The sequence below is a fragment of the Nematolebias whitei genome, chromosome 10, assembly GCF_014905685.2.
Source record: "Nematolebias whitei isolate Nwh7 chromosome 10, NemWhi1, whole genome shotgun sequence".
NCBI lineage: Eukaryota > Metazoa > Chordata > Actinopteri > Cyprinodontiformes > Rivulidae > Nematolebias > Nematolebias whitei.
The window spans coordinates 11,499,252-11,516,814 of record NC_056507.1 but is presented as its reverse complement, the minus strand read 5'-3'; the positions used below and the strand labels follow the sequence as shown (position 1 = coordinate 11,516,814).

General features: G+C 40.3%; 1 protein-coding gene across 1 annotated transcript in view; it reads right to left on the bottom strand.

The window, feature by feature from the left end:
* The window catches only part of fa2h (fatty acid 2-hydroxylase), a 45,452-nt gene extending 29,166 nt beyond the window's left edge, over nucleotides 1-16,286 (bottom strand). Inside the window, exon 1 of the mRNA XM_037683356.1 lies at nucleotides 15,899-16,286. Within this exon, the coding sequence (XP_037539284.1) occupies nucleotides 15,899-16,177 (279 nt within the window). The 5' untranslated portion in view covers nucleotides 16,178-16,286. The remainder of the gene's footprint in view (nucleotides 1-15,898) is intronic.
* Nucleotides 16,287-17,563: the final 1,277 nt, after the last annotated feature.

The following is a 17,563-nucleotide window of genomic DNA, read 5'->3' as shown; positions in this document are numbered from 1 at the left end:
CACACACACACACATATATATACACACACACGGAGAGAGAGCATGAGATACATATATTTTTTTTGCAAGACTGTTTTCAACTTTGAGAAAATTCATATTTCATATGTTGAGGGTTTAGTGACACCAGCTTTGTTAAGCAACAGGAAGGCGTAAACTGGTCCAGTCTAATTCAATTCAATAATACTTTATTAATCCCAGAGGGAAATTATTTGTTGCTGTAACTCGTTATCCACATTTCATTAAGAGATGTTGTAGATACTGATGCTGTAGGCAGGAAGGATCTCTTGTAAAGGTTCATCCCACAGTGGATCCTAAAAAACTGGCTGCAGATGCCGTCTGATCCATCCACCCAGACTCGGCTGGCCTCTTGGTTCCCCCGAGCGCCTGAATGCCAGGCAGAACTCCTCCCAGAGCGATGTCCACTCCTCCCAGCAGTCTGCCGAGCTCCTTGTCGCTGCGGACAGCCAACTGTAGGTGCTGAAGGACGATCCTGTCCTTCCGCTGTCATGAGCCGTGTTTCCTGCTAGTTCCAGGATCTCAGTGGTCAGGCACTCGAGCACAGCTGGCAGGTAGATGGGAATGCATCCACAGAACATCCTTTTCAACTCGTTTGAGATTTGAGTTCTTTAATGCAACTCAAAGACTTAGTTCATATCAAAATATTTGGGGGCTTAATCAAACGCCATTAAGCCAAAGGATTTCCATTTTAGAACGCAGAAAATATCTGCTCATTGTCAGATTAAAATAAATATAACCCGAGATGTCAACTGAGGTCGTATCCCACAACGTTTTGAAGTAAAAACTAAGTCAAAATGTAGAAGCAGTGTGTAAAAAAAACAAAAAAACAAGTCCACTTCATGATTCTGCAGCTTTTAGCTCACTTTGTTGTGGAGGCATTATGTTTCACTCTTCTTTCCAACCTTCCCTTGGCTTCTTAATGTTTGCAGTTCATGTTTCTATCTCTATGAAGGTCCAACCAAAGCCTTTCAGTGCGGTTTGGACCGATTCATTCAGTTATATTGCAGTTTGGGATCCTTCTTCTGTTGCGTTGTTACCCAGTTTGGTCCAAGCAGTTTTACTCCAAACACAATCCATCATCTTAAACGTCAGGAACTAAACTATTTTAATTCAGTTCAGCATCTGAGATATGACCAGTTTAAGAGTCATTAATAGTCCTTGCTGAAGATAATGTCAGACAAAAGGAGAATAGTTGAAAACTGTACTTGGGTTTTACGTTTGCAGCTTCACATGTGACCCAGGTTGTACTTAAGGGTGCATTCACACCTGATAGTCCGGTAGACTCGGTTCGGTTGGGGACCAGTATTCATGACATTTTGTTTACATGTGAGCTGGTGCGTTTGCATTCACACTGCACTGTGCAGTCGAGCCAACCTGTTGAACCAACATGTTCCCCACTCGCCTGTGGGGGCGCTGCACCAAGAACTACTGAAAGAAACAACACAAAAACCTCTGAAGACACGTCTTCTTATTCTCCTGGAAATAAAAACAAAAACGGAGTGGCATCAAGTTTTAGCAGTTTTAGGAGTTATATTTTGTCGTTTTTCAATAATGGACTCAGCATGAGCAGAAGATGAGACAGAAGACCATGGAGAATATTGTTTTTCACACAAGGCAGCTGACGGCTCCATATAAGTTAAGAGAAATGCTGTTTGTTTGCCCTGCGCTGTACTCCACTTCTTGCTTGTGGAGCGGGGCCCGGTCCATTTACATTCACACTGTACTCGAACCACGCTGGAGTTCTCTTCTACCAGACCGAGACCTAGGTTTTAGCCCGGGCCAGAGTTCGCCTTTTTGTTCTGTGACGGAGTTCGATGGCACATTCACACCTCCCCAAACGAACCGGACTTTCTAGGAAAACGAGCTAGAGTTCGATTAAAGCGGACTAAACAGGGCTGGTGTGAACGCACCCTAAAGCAGCTTTCATAACTGCTCCAGGTACAAAAGACCAGGAGTGTGAGTCAACCAATCTATGTCAGCAGGACGTGCTTTATTGCTCCAGGCATGATGAGCTAATTTTGTAAGAACGACATTAGCAACATTCATACCTGAACATACATTTGATCCAATACTCCAAATATTTTGGGTTTTATAAACTCTGAGTCCGTTCTCTTAAAGCTCTGAGATGTTTTCAGAAAAGGAACTCCAAAATTGTAAAACAGAAGAGTTGTTTGACTGACTTCAAGTTCATCTTTTACAGCTTCTGCTTCGGGACTGAAGAAAATCGTTACAATAATCCAGTCTACTGGATATCAAAGAATGCATGAGCTTCTTTCTATAAAACTTCAATGTAGATATTAGAGGAACAAAAGAATTAGAGGAACAAAAGACTCTTACTGTTGAGGTGTTTAGGTGTGAATTTCCAATCTACATATGTGTGTGTGTCTTATCTCACTCAGCCTTATAACCCGAATCTCTCACTCTCTGCTCTTTGAATTGAGAAAGCTCCTCGGATGAGGAGCGAAACGTCTTCTGTTACAAATAAAGTCAGTTGTTTTTGTATTGAACGCTTTTTGAATTCAATATAGATATGTTCTCAAGCTGCTAAAAGGCTGTTTTGGAGATTGATTTGATAAAACGACTGAATGTCAGATCAGAATCTAGCAGCACACTTAAGATTTCACACTTTTTAAAAAATGTTATTTTAATTTTTTTTTAAAGCCGCTGACTCGAGGCGTTTAATAGTAACAGCTGTTCCCTTTTCTGGCCAAACAAACATGGTCCTAAAACTGACCCTTGCGGAACCCCACACATCAAAGCAATTTGATCAGACTTACAACTTCCAATCACAAAATGTTTCCACTCGTCCAAAGTAGGACTTGAACCATTTTAGAACATCCTGCTGAGCCCTATTTGTGTTTCCAGCCTGTTCAACAAACACTAAAGTGAACTATAGGGAAAATGGAAGAGACATTTTTTAATAATCTACTTTATGCTATTCATGTTTTTGTTTGTTTTATTCATAAGGTGAAGCAGCCAGAACTGATGTCAGGAATATCTCGAGACTTGAACCAACTCATAGTCGGGGCTCCAAGTTTCAGCTAGTCTTGTTTTGTTGGCGGGAAGCTAAAAGGTTTGGGAAATACTCAACAACAAAAAAATGAAACTTCCAATAAATAAATAAATATGAATAAAACAATGTACGATAAAAAATTTTAAAAATACAATAAAAAGGCAGCAATCAGCCAAAAATGACCTTCCTCTGAAGGTTGTCTTCACACAAACTGTACTTTTTTATATTTTACTTTTTCTAAATGAAGCGCTTTAAGTTCTCACTCGCACACCAATATGCACAGCAGGGTGGGATTATAAAATAGAGGAATTTCACAGATTTTCTGACTGGAGTAAGGCTTTGGGAATAAACAAATAAAAAAATAATGATATAAAATTTTGATGTTAGAGTTAATCAGTTTCATTTTATCTCAGTTTTATGAAGCTAACAAATATCTGCATCAAAATAAATACACTTGTTTTATCCCGCATTCATTTTCTATTACAGTAAGTGTTGCATGACTTTAAGAGGAAACTGAGGATATTGACATTGAGGATAAAGGTCGTGCAGTGGTGTAAAACCTAATGACAGCTGTGAGTTTGTGTTTGTTTGCACGTTCAGATGAGGGTGTGACAGCAGCAGTTACCCAGCAGTGCAGAATAAATGTGGAACGAACGAGCCGAAAGTTCACCAGGGAGGATTCAAGATCTCTGAACAGGTTATAGTTCCTGACGGAGACTATAAATCACACAAACACACCCGTGTGGCATATTTAACAGAACAGCCATTTTTACTCACACATTAATAGAACTCAAACATTAATCAGGTCAGGTTCAATGGGCATGAAATTCAAACGTCTAACAGCAAGTCCACATTCATTTGCCTCGCAGCATTTCTCTGCTAATCAAAGGGAGTAACGATGACATCAGCAGGAAGATCATCTGACCGTATGTCAAGGCTGAGCTCACAAACAAGATAAATGACAGATAGCAGCGCTCACTTCTCCGCTGCCTGCTTTGAGCCACACATACCATCAGACCTGCACCTATTGTTCGCATAGTGGCCCAACAGGATTTTTCCACGGCTGAATCTCCACCACTCACACCACATGGGGATTAGGACAAATGTGGACAAATCCCGTGTCCCATGGGGGACACCCTGAGGAGTGCATGGACACGGCAAGGATGACAGCTCCTCCCAATTCATCCCTTCAGAACTGGAAAAGTCACAACAAAACAGTGCCGTTATCAAAAGCATTGCAATACTGATACCATATTTTTAAAAACACTCTTCCAGATCTTTAATGTTCCAGGAAAACGAAGCAAACTTTTTTTTTTTGTAATGTAGTTTAGCATCATCTTGCTGAAATATGCAAGGCCTTCTCTGAAAGACGTCTGAACAGGAGCAGATGTTCTAAAACGTGTAGATATTTTTCTGTATTGATGGGGCCTTTGCAGATGTGTAAGCTGCCTGTGCCAGATGAACTAATGCACCCCCATACCAACAGAGAGGCAGGCTTTTCAAACTGCGTGCTGACAAAAAGGCAGGGTGGGCCCTCTCCTCTTTATTACAGAGGATGTGCGCCTGCGGTTTCCAAAAAGACTTTCAGATTCAGATCCGTTTGACCACAGAACATTTTCCCACTTTGCCCCAGTCCATTCTAAACAAGCTGTGGTCCAGAGAACACGGCAGTGGTTCTGCATGGTGTTCACATACAACTTCTGATGGAACTTTAAACCGCTTTTGTGAATGGCCCAACACAGAGCATGGTTTGTGGAAACGCTCCTGTGTCTCTAAAACACCATTTAATAGGTTCTTGTTGGTTGCTAACAGTACAAACAAAAATGCACACATAGGCAAAAACAAATCGCCCTTTTGCATTTGGCGGTGGACTACAGGAAGAAAAAACTTGAGCTGGTCTAAAAACTACTGTGTAGTAAAAGAAACCAACCTCAAACTAAGTAAAATATACCTGCAGCAGGTACTGATTGAAAAGTCTGATCTGATCTACAGGCTGAGAAATTTAAATTAGTCTTTTTTTTTTTTTTTAAGAGTCTCTGTGTAAATGTCTCCGTCAACACATTCTTTCCAAATGACAAATTGTAAACATTACTCGCATTGTGCAATGCATGCATGCATGCACGATGGAGACCAACACCAAAACTGCATGTGTGTTTAACGCAGACTCCGTTCAGGGGAGCCCACGCTGCTGCAGTCGGGCCGGACTTCAGTTTACGTCGTGTGTGAAGTTACTCAACATGGGCTTCAATGGAAACGGAGAAATAAACGGGGGTTGATGGAGTGGAAGAAGGTGATGATGACACAAGTTTCAGTGTGTGTGTGTGTGTGTGTTTGTGAGTGTGTGTGTGCAGCGAAGACAAATCTACTCTGGGACCGACGGAACCGGTTAAACCTGAACAGCCGGGACTCAAGACTACCAGTTTCACCGTCCCTCTGCGTGAGACTCAGAGGCTGCTGTAGCAGCAAATTCATCCACATGTCAAATGACCAAACGCACTCTGCAACCAGTGAGCTAAACGGTAAAATACAGAAAACCTTTTAGCGTTTGCCCTGGGTGATCTTATCTCCCCCCACAAGCGAAAAACAACAATCAGCATGACAACAAGGTAGACCACGGTTAGATTCATCTAAGCTCACCGTTAAATGACAAAATGATGATTCACTTCCTTAGTTAAGGTGATTTTGCATTTTTGAAGCGGAGGCTGAGGAACAAACTGGCACAGTTCGTTACTCCAAAGTTACGAAGTGACATTTGTCCAAGATGACAAATAAATCTGAAATTCAGAAAGAAGACAGAAGTCAAACTCAGAAGCCAAACGCTCAGCTGGAGTCTAAAGAACAGCAAAAACTGCATCAAGTAAAAACTGACACTATCCACATGATTTTACGAATCTTCAGTTATATTATCACAAAATAAAGAATGTAAAAAGTTAGAAACAAATGAAAAAGTAGTGATAAGCAACTGCATCAGTAACGAGATCAAATTCTGCTCATTAATACCGACTTCTGACGTCATGATCAGATTGTTTTTAAATATAAGCTGTATTTTGGGCCAAACACTTTAAATCTCATAGCTGGAGGTCAATATGAATTTTTGTATGGCCATTACATCGATAAACAAGAATTAACAATTAAATACTAAACTTAAATGAATGTCAGTTATATAAAGATTAGAACTTACATATTTGCTTAAAAAACTGAATTGTGGGCTGCAACGAGCTGGCTGGAGCAGCGGCTGCTGCATTTTGGTTTTCCTAACATTAATTCTCTAAAGGCGTGGCCGATTGTCGATTTTTTTTTTTTTTTAATGGCTAAAGTCTGTCAATAAATCAGTTTGTCTGATGAACTGGTCTGTCTTTAATAATACCTTTAATTATTTATGAAAAATATCCTCAGTATTAAGATTCTGACACAAATTTATAAAATATTACAATTTCAGAAAACTTGCTCCATTTTATGATCTACCATAATTTCCAGACTATAAGCCGCTACTTTTTTCACACACTTTGAACACCGCGGTTTATACAATGCTGCGGCTAATTTATGGATTTATTTTTTTTTAGCCGTGTTACAGACACTGTTCAGGAAAAAAATAAAATTACTGTATTTGTGCGTGTTACCAGTACGTATTTAATTAAAAGTAAAAAAAAAAAAAAAAAAAAACATCTTTCTGTGTAAAGATCTCACGTTACAACGTGAACACCTGCAGCTTATAGACAAGTGTGGCCCATTTATGTAAAATTTTTATTTTTAAACTTAGTGGGCGTGGCTTATATTCAGGTACGCTCAATAGTTCAGAAATTACAGTATTATTCAAACTAAAGAGTGGTGGGTACTTTTCAATTTAGCTGCCGATTCATAAAAAATAAAAAAAATAAACTACAAGTTGTCAGTTTGATCATTTTACAGATATGTATCCATAAATTACAACTTGATCGATGTGATGAATACAGAATTAGGTTTTATTAACTCGTCATTATTTTGTATCCACTCCATTAGTAACAATAGGAAAATACTCAACAATGAACGCTCACTAAATTGTTTATTTAAAATTTAAATAGGATCGATTGATTAATTAGCATTACTTCACTGGTAAACAAAATGATCAGAAGTACCTTATTAACAACAACTCGTTTCCCTTTTCTTGTATTTTTTAGTGAAACATTTCTTCCCTGCATTAAATAAACTCATTTAAGTGGATAAAGAAGCTTTTATTAGCAGAGCAACATGGACGGGGAGTGTCTCAGGGCTCCAACGTAACTTTCACGTGTTTGTTTTTCCATCTGCAGCTCTGACCAGTTCAGGTCCGACACATTAGTGTAACAGAATATGATGGAGGGGGTTGAGTCAGGGGAGAACAAAAGGCAGGAAAATCTCTGGTTTTGTGCTTTACGGTCACGTGTTTTATTGCAGCAGTAGTCAACAAGTTGGGTTTATTTATTATCAATATAACTAACCCTACCCCCTCAACCCCCTGTGCCATTTCTCAAATACAAAACATTTGAAAATGAAAATGTTCACACACAAATGCTCTGTATCAATAACCGAGGCAGAAACTCTGAACTCTTTCAGGCTGCCTTTTGTCTCCCCCTCTCCTCCCCCTCTGGGTGTGTCTGAGAGGCTCACCTATTTCGAACTGTTGGTTTCTCTGCAGCAGCACACCTCTGAGCCACCTGTTGGGCCCAAAAACAGAAACCCTCACCTGCAACGTCCTACCATCGCATGGGGCCGAGAACATGGGCGCTGGACAATGAGAAACATTTACTAAACAGAACACCGAGACGGAAAACAGAATTTTAACACCAAAAAAGGGTGAAGAACTAAGAAAAGATGCAAGAACTTAACGTGCAGTTGATGAGTAGCTGCTTTAATAGTCCGCTGCCTGAGGCACAAAGACGATTTATGTTTTTGTGTGTATGTGTCTGTTAGCAAAATTTCTCATGAATCACTGGATGGATTTTAACGAAACTCTCAGACATCATTATCTGGATAAACATCTACAAGTGATTAAAGTTTAGAGTCAACAGCTTTCAAGATGGCTGCCACAGCTAAGCAACTGTAGGAAACACAAATAGGGCTATAAATCAATTTTACTGCTACTGATCTAAAACTTGATGGGGAAGTAGCTGAAAGTATTCCCCAACTTGGATTTTCTCCGACCATGATCCAGCAGAATGGCCCGCCCATCTATAAAGATCAAGGCCTGTAATAAATTAACATATGTTCACGTGTGACCAATTCACTGCAGCTGTGAGATGCAGAAGCCGATGCATCACCACCACGTCACCCAGAAACTTTTCAAGATAAAGTTATATGAAGGAGGTAGACAGCATTCACATTATTGGGGTCGTTATGATAAAAAAAAAGTCCAATTTATGGACTTTCTTGTTGCTGCACTTACTTGAACATTAAAACATGCATGATTGATAACAATATAGGCCAATTCTAAGATGTCTCAACACTCCTAAAACAAACAAACAAATACTTTTTTGGTGTACCATAAGATTATGGAAATGTTCTGTGAGGAGTGAGGAAAGCTGCGCGTTGTAAATAAATCAAAGTTATGAAACCATTATTTTTTAGTGTTTTTATATATACCATTTATATTATTATGCTTCAAATACATTTAATGCCGTTATTAAATAAAAATATACATTTGAATCTTTACAATTTGAATTATTCCTGCGTGACATACAAGGTTTGACAAAAACTGGTATAACTGTCCATTTTTAATTATAAGATTACTGGAGTTTGAAACACTCAAAGACAGCGGGTGATGTGCATTCCTTCCTTTGTCTGACATCGTGCAAGCTAAAAGCAGTAACCCTCCCTCGGAAGACAAACTAGTCATAAGGTTTTATTACACGGAATATAAAACACGTCATGAAAAATCCTGCAGCAAGCACCTAATTATAGAAGTTTAGCCAAATTAAACTCTGACATGTGAACAATCTTAGCAGGTGATCAGTTAAAACAGGTATAAACACAATCAGCAGGATGTGGGTTTAACTCAGCTGTGAGAGAAATCACCAGCTGGTGTCCATCAGTCCTGTGAGATCTACACATACATCATCTGCACATTTCACCCATACATTACCACCGTAAAGAGTCTTCCACCAACCACTGCAGCCTCCTGAACCTTGCCCTTACTCCGTTACCGTGGCGATGGGGGGGGAGCCACTTGAGGCCTGCCTCTGAGGGCTAATTGCTGCGTCTCCATGGCAGCAAAGGTAAACAATGTGCCGATGGATAACGCACCGCCATGGTGATAAACTCTGAGCGGCTCTCAGGAGTCGAAAAAGTTCACCAGAACGGTTTGTTGGGAGGAAATCCGACGAAGCAGGAGGAAGAGGAGCAGACAGAGCAGACCACGACACAGACGCAAGTCTGATTTCGACAACATTAATTGGGTATAAATACCACTTTATTAACGGATGGTCTCTTTTTAATGCCGTCGGTGTCAACAATGCAGAAAGTTAAAGCATGTTTTTACTGTTTAAATGCCACCAAAGCAGAGATTAAAACTTCTTAATCTTAATCTAAAAAAACAAGACGGAAGTCATTTTATTTTAACAATCAGACTTTGTCAATAAAGTTCCATCTTATCTTAAATACGATCCCAACTAGTTCTAAGGCAGTTTTGGGGGGGGATTTTATTCTTCGTACACTTGATACTTTTAAACATTGTGTTGTTTTTGACAGCTCTTTCAAACATGCAAAACAAATCAGGTATTTAAAAAAAAAGTTTATTTCCCTTTGGCTTTTTATGAAGCAGTGGACAAATGTTACCTGGAGAAAACCATTGGATGGACAAAACCATTGGATGGACAAAACCATTGGATGGACAAAACCATTGGATGGACATGAACAGCCGATTTACTTTAGGAGTCAACTCAACACAAGATGGCCGCCACAGCCAAGCACACAAATTGATCAAACTCTGTCAGTTTCTAAACAATGACCTAACATTTAAAATGTAATCATTAAAAAAACCTAATTTGACGATTTGTAAATCTCAAACTTGTAATTTAATCCCATTAGAACATCACAAACATCAAATATCAAAACTAAAGTAATAAAACTATGGGATTCTGAATTTTACGGCAGCAACACATCTGCCATAAAATTAAAACCAACACATTAGCAACACTCAACGCCCTCCGTACTGAAGAGCGGGACCATCCAGCCTACTGTTAGCACACAGTTCAAAAACCTGCCTCTCTGATGGTATGGGGGTGCATCAATGCCTCTGACATGAGCAGCTTACACATCTGGAACGACTCCGTCAAAGCAGAAAAGTATTTACAAGTTTTAGAACATAGGGTACCATTGAGCTGACTTTAGCCAGCACAAACAAAATGGCTACATTTCTGTGAATTTCATAGCTAGCATTGGGTGTAGTCGTAGCTGCTACACCATACACAACACATTATCCAAACATTAACACATATATGACATGACATTGACCAGTGTTTGACCAAAACATGTACAACTCATAACATAAAATGATCTTTGTGTGGCTCTTTAACGAACTGCGCATGACTTTAGTGCGTCTTGTTTGTTTCTGAGGCGTTTAACAAGAGAAAATGGACATTTTGCAGTCAGCAGGTATTTAATTGTTCACGCTGTCCCTCCTCCTCTGACAGAAAACAATCCCATCATTGAGAAGAAAAACATTGATGCCAATAATAAAAAAAACATTCTACATTCCTGCGCTCCATTCACCCTGCAGCGCTCCACCCAGAAGAACTTTTCAACACCCGCCATCATGCTCGACTTATCCTGACCTGAATTCTGATTTACTGTCCTCCTCTTGAAGTTGCATCTAAACTACGGTGCCCTTCTGCTGGCTTCCCATCTCATCTGTGTGTTCTGATTCTGCTGAGCTTTTCCAAACCGTCTCCATTGTCCATTCATCTAATGAGAAACTTGTTTGTGGCCCCACCCGTTGGACAAAACGCCCACTGTCCAGCCGCGTTATCCTGCACATCAGGCCGCAGCGGTGCCTTTTGACCCCAGCTTCGTTTACACTTCAAGTCTGTGATGCAGAGAAAGAAAAAGTGAGAGAAACGGGCCGAGCGGAACAAAAATGACAGGAATGAGTCATAAATGTTTGAACTAAAGATTTTACATCAGATGGAGTAGTTGGAGGCAGAGCGGGAATTCTTTTAAGATAAAATAAAGGGTCCAGAGCAGAAAGCAAATAAAGGCACTCCTGTACACAAAATACTGATTAACAGCACAGTTTACTCTGATTTAAAGTTTTATACATCAATAATTGAACATTTTTAATGAAACTACACAGACCAGACCATCTTTTAGCTTCTGGTGACTCCTAATAATAAAAACATTAAAGTGATATTTTTTAATTTTGCCTTTAATTTGATGAAGCACAAGCTGCTTCAGGTTTTATTAAATGAATGATGTCATTATTGTGAAACGTCTTAACAGACAACTTTCACAAATCTAGAAAACTAGAAAACGTTACGAGATGTTGGAACTCCTGCTTTAAGGCATTCCATCATTTTGTGTAAAAGGAATGGGCAGCGATTGATCATGGACTCCCTGAAGAGGTGTCCCATTTTATAGGGAATAGGAACCACTTGTGGCTTTGGGTTAAGGGTTAAACACCTCCCGAATACCTCTCTAATCGTGCAGCCGTAAAGTCCAAACTGGACAAAGTCTCGGTTCTGTTGTCTCCAACTAGTTTCCAACACTGGTTCCGTCAGCAGGTTTAACTGACCACTTTAATTTGTTGTCAGTGTAAACGGCCCCTCTGTTGGGCTGAAGACGCTCCCAACTGCACAAACATCCTTTAACTGCAGAGCTCCAGTAAGAAGCCTCTAGTTTTTCTGTTAAACAAACAAACAAACAAAACACACAAACACTGAGACTTAAGGTCAGACGTCTGCTTCCAAACCCAAACGACACAATCTACTACTCAGGAGGGAAACCATTTGTTTCCAACACACTGTATTAACAGGCAAAAAGGAACTCTGCTGGAAGATACTTGATACTCAGATACTCTGAGTATCTTAGATACTCTAAAGGTACTTTCAGCGTTTGTTTGTGGTGACCGGTTTACAGCTCAGTCAACATTATTAGTCAAAAGCTTCAGCTTCTGATGGAAGGACTTAGACGTCAAAGATGTTTTATTTGTGCGAGCGTTTACTCGATGTTTTCTTTGCGCTCTACTTTCACATACTTGTTCATGTATATGAATGTTTAGCTCATTCAGGTTACTATGACGTTTGGTTTGTAACTTTTAGACTTTTCAGAATATTTGAATTTATTTACACCAGTTTCCCCAGAGATGCACATCAAGATGTGTTGAATTCTTTCAAAGGATACCTGCATTATGCTGCTTTTAGCTTTTAGCTAGTATTTTGCTCCTTTAGCTTCTAGACAACATTTTGGCCAAGGGGCAGCCGGCCCTTTGGCCATTTTTTGTCTTTTAGCTAACATTGTGCTACTTTTATCTTTAAGCTAGCATTTTACATTTTTTTATTGAACAACTCAGTTTCATACAGAAGAGGATTACGGCCATGGTTTCATAATTTGAGTTCAAAATTCAGAGAAATTATAAAATATGAGCATTTTCAAGCTAAGCAATTATGAGATTATTAGATCCTTCTACCGGTGCTATTTTTGGTGTTTGTGTATGAAATTACAAGTTAACGCAGCAGCTTGTACAGAAGCAGAGGAATGCCTCTTTCAGCTCGGCACAGGCTAATCCTTCTTTTACGACACGTCTCTTATCTACAATGGAACGAACACTCAGCACGTCGGTTTTAATCATCTACCAACAGATTTGTAAATCAAAGTGCAGAGGGCAAACTTAACGCCCGATCTGAACAAAGAACACAAGCTGATCCAGTGTTACTGAGGAGCAAGACACAAATTAAAGAAATGACTTCAATTCTTGCTTCACAAAGATCGTTTCAGACATTTCTTAGACGTTTTAATTCACGGCTAATGACATGTTTCCAAGCAAAAAAACACACATTTCTAACCGAAAAGGATAAAAATGTTCTTTTCACCCGTTTGAAGTAAAACAGCTCTAACAACGACGACTAACTAAAAGATGATTTTACAATGAAAAATGAGTGTTACAGATAAACTTTGGGCCAAAATGCATATCAGGAAATACTGCGAGAACCATAAGCTCTCAAAATGCATGTTGGAGATGACACTCAGCTACTACCACACCAAGTTTAGAGCAATATCTGTAAAACGGAATTAATTATAGCCGCTTTGTTTGTTTTAAAGTCAGTTGCCTGGGGGCCACCCTCTTGATTTAGGCTAACGTCAAGCATTAATCAGTTTTAGAGGCACGTCTGATGATTATTTCCTGAATGTTTCATTAAAATCCATCCAGAGCAGCTCAGGAGATATTTTGCTAAAAACACACAGGGCAAAAACACTATCGCCCACTGTCGCCTTTTAGTGGCAGGTGATTAAAAAAGGTAAACAGCTGAGTGGAAAGCAGATAGAGTGGACTTGTTTTTTTTTTTTTTTTAATGCCACCAAATTGATGTTTTGGTGGCAACAAAAGCATTTCGTTGTTCAACAAATAAACTTATTTTGGGCTAAAAAGCTGCCGCATCGTGAAAAACAACAAAAACTGGAAAACACGGTAAACTTGACTAAAAAAACAATAATTCACCCCAAGAAATAACCAAACTGCTGATGTTTTTACGACATATTGAATAAATCCTGCTGGTTTATTTAGCAGATTTACAGCAGTTATCTGTTCTGAACTGGAGCACGGACAATCCAGGTTCTCCGAGAGCAGAATATTTAATAAATCTGAAGAACGCCATGTTCCTTCGTTGTCTGATAAAGACGCGTCGTCACAGATAAATTACAGCACAGTCAAATGTAAATAATTAATGGGTCAAATACCAAGTTCATCGAACTTTGCGTTGATAGTTTTAGACAAAGGAAGGCAACAATGTTTTCCACATGTATATCTCTGTTAGCAAAATATTTACTGAACCACTGGATGGATTTTAGTGGAATTAGAGGAAATTAATCCCTGGGCGTACTCCTACAAATGATTAATCGTGACTAAAGATGGCCGCCGCAAGAATGACTCAGTAAATGAGACAAATGTTGAGCTAAATTTTGGCGTGGTAGTAGCCGACGGTCATCATCAAAACACAGCGGTAAGATGGTTTCAATTTAAAACTCTGGCATGAAAGGAGGCGGGCGATATGCATTCCTTCAAGCAACACCAGGTCTTTATTTTTGACGTTTTCTGACACAGGACTTTTATCTCCATTTGTTAAACCCGACAAGCTCAAGATGAAGCCACGACAGGCCTAAGAGGAGAGCATGTAAATGTGGAGTCTCTGAGCAAAGACATTTATGCAAACTCTGTGCGCGCTCGCAGAAAAACAAAAACAAAACAAAACGAGGAGAAAAGCTCGGCAACAAACATCCTGTCCGGCCTGTGATCTCCTCTGTCGGGACAAGACAAACCAGTTTTCTTCTCGGCCCTGATCTTTTTTCGCTCGCAGACCTCGTGAATCATTCACCAACGCTCTGTGGCCTCCCACACCCAGCCAGGTCTGCTGGGTCACCTGAGAGCCCCTCCCTGCTCTGCTCATCCCCTCCTCTGCAGAAATGACACAACCGCCAGAGCTGTCACTCCACAGCTCCTCGCTCCCTCCTCTTTAATCAATACAGCCGGAGGAGGAGGAGGGAGTTTCTGCTCCTTTATGGAGGCAGAAAACGCCCAGTAAAGTCAAGAGGGTCTCAACGCCGAGCCTCCAGGTTCAGCCCGCTGAAATCAAACACGACTTCAACAACTGCAGCTGAAAACCCAGAACGAGGGGCAGAATTCACCCAATTTATCCTGAAGGGATCCCCTCCGAGCGCCAATGATGCCCTCCTGGAAACGTCCAAACAACTCATCTGTTTCAGCACCAGCCCGAGATCGGACCTCGATGGGAATAAATGCTGCAAAAACATTTTTATTTGCCTGCTTGGATTAAAAAAAAAAAGAAGAAGAAGAAACTACAGAAATATACGTTTAATGTATGTTTCTGAGAAAACGCAGCGTGAAGGCAAAGTTAAAAATTATTAGAACGCTAGCTAAAAAGGACCAAAACGGTTCACAGAAGCTGAAGGGGGCAAAAATGCTAGAGAAAAGCAGCAGAAGGCTAAATAAAAAGCTAAAAGTAGCAAAGGCCAAGCTCAAAGCTAAATGTAGCAGAAGTGCACAGAAACTGAAATAGGAAAAACATTAGCTAAAAGCAACAAAATGTTATCTCAAAGCTAAATGTAACACAGGTTCCACATAAACTGGAAGTAGCTAAAATGCAAGTAAAAAGCAGCAAAAGATGAGCTAAAGTAAAATAGGGCTAGCTAACGGGTTAAAAAAAAAGCCAGCTAAAACGAAAAAATGTTGGCTAGAATCTAAAAGTAGCAAAAGACAAAACTAAAAAGCTAAATGTAGCAGAATGCACAGAAACCGAAATAGATTTTTTTTTTTAGCATGTAGCAAAAGGTTAGCTCAAAGCTAAATGTAACAAAAGGTTCCACATAAACTGGAAGTAGCTAAAATGCAAGTAAAAAGCAGCTAAAGATTAGTAAGGGCTCTGAAAAGGCAAACAAGGCGAAAATTGTATCAAAAATGTTGGCTAGAAGCTAAAGTAGCAAAAGACTAGCTAAAAGCTAAAAGCAGCATAATGCAGATCTCAGAGTTTGTAAAAGAAAAGTTTAAAGTCACAGAATGAACGTTTCAAGAATGGTTAAAATAAACTATTTTAAAAAGCAGAAACTCGCTGAACACTAAAGCAGAGATTGTTTCCTGTCTGGTCACAAATTAAACCAGGTGAGGTTGGGGGGGTGGGGGTTTACCTGCACCTCGGTGCAGCTGTCCCTGTCCAGCTCCCCGATGTAGTACTGCTCCATCCACCGCCGGGCGTTCTCCGAGTGCCGGTGGGGGGGTCCCTCCAGCTCCCCACTCAGGTCCTTGCCGGCGCGGCTTCGTATCAGCGCCTCCCCGCCAGGGTGCATCCGCAGGAAGGCGCTCACGTCGTACACCCTGGTCCCCAGCAGCACCCAGCAGGAGTCCGGGGTGCAGTGGCGGGCCACCTCCCTCTCGGTGAAAAATCGGGGGGACGTGGACGGAGACATCTTGAGAGAGTGGGGGTGGAGGGGTAATGTGTGGTGGATCCACCCGAACAGAAGCCTGAACGCGGAGAGGGAGCACAGACACCTCCTCCGAGGGAGAAAACTTCTGTTTGGACCGAACTTCGGACACCAATTGACTTTACCACGGAGAGTACAGAGAGCAGAGGGGCGGGGTCCTAGAGGCGTTCACAGGCCCGGAAAAAAGTCCTAAAAATAAGAAGACACTGAAAACTGCTGGCGAGAGCTTAAAGAAACAAAACTTCTAACTATTAAACCTCGTTCGGATACAGAAGAGCTAATACTTTTGCTATTATTTGCGTGATTTTTATTTTACTTCAAAACGCATTTATTCCAGATAAGATAATGCCCGAGCTCTTCACAGTCCCTAAACGCAGCACGTCATCCCGCTGCACCTGTTGCTCTGAAAAGTCTGAGCGAAGGTACTGAAGGAAAGTCCGAGGAAAACTAACGCTTTTAAATTAATTACAGAATAAATGTCGGCGTGTTAAGCTTTAACTACGCGCAGCGACGATTTAATGTGGGCGTCAATTGAATTAAAGCGTCGTAGTCCGTAATCACTTCCTGAACAATCAAATACCTTCCACCAGACTAAAATCAGGGATTTAACGTCTTAAACGGTTATTCGAAATGACTTTTTCTAAAGATAATGATACGCTCAACAAGAAAATGCACGTTTTGTTTACATATTTGGCAACTAAACAGCTGCTTGAGTTCTCATCAGGAAGAAGAACGCGTTGATGAAGACTGATATGTCGTCTAAATTCGATTTAGAAAAATAAATTCCGAGGAAAACTTCACATCTTTTTGATGAGCGTAATTTTTTTAACGTTATCTTCGCCGAACAGACGAGAAAACGCGGCTGAAGCTGCTTTCAAATCCTGTAGGAAATACTAAGTTTCTTTTAAACGAGTCAAAAATATTGAGCAACATTTCGCTTTGATTTATTATAAAGACTCTAATGATAAATCTGTACAATCGACGCTCTTAATAAATAGCTGTATAAAGGCGTAATATATTACAGTAGAATCTCAAGTTTGACGAATTGGAGAAATTACGCGTATTCCTGAAGGCACCACTAGATGCAGCTGTTGTTTAATAGCACCCTCTAGCGGTGATTCAATTCAATTCAAAAATACTTTATTAATCCCAGAGGGAAATTATTTGTTGTTGTAACTCGTTATCCTCATTTCATTAAGAGATGTTATAGACACTGATGGCTGTAAACAGGAAGGATCTCTTGTAAAGGTCCATCCAACAGTGGATCCTAAGAAACTGGCTGCAGATGCCGTCTGATCCGTCCACCCAGACTCGGCTGGCATCTCGGTTCCCCTCGGGCTGTAGGACCGCCCAAATGCTGGGCAAAACTCC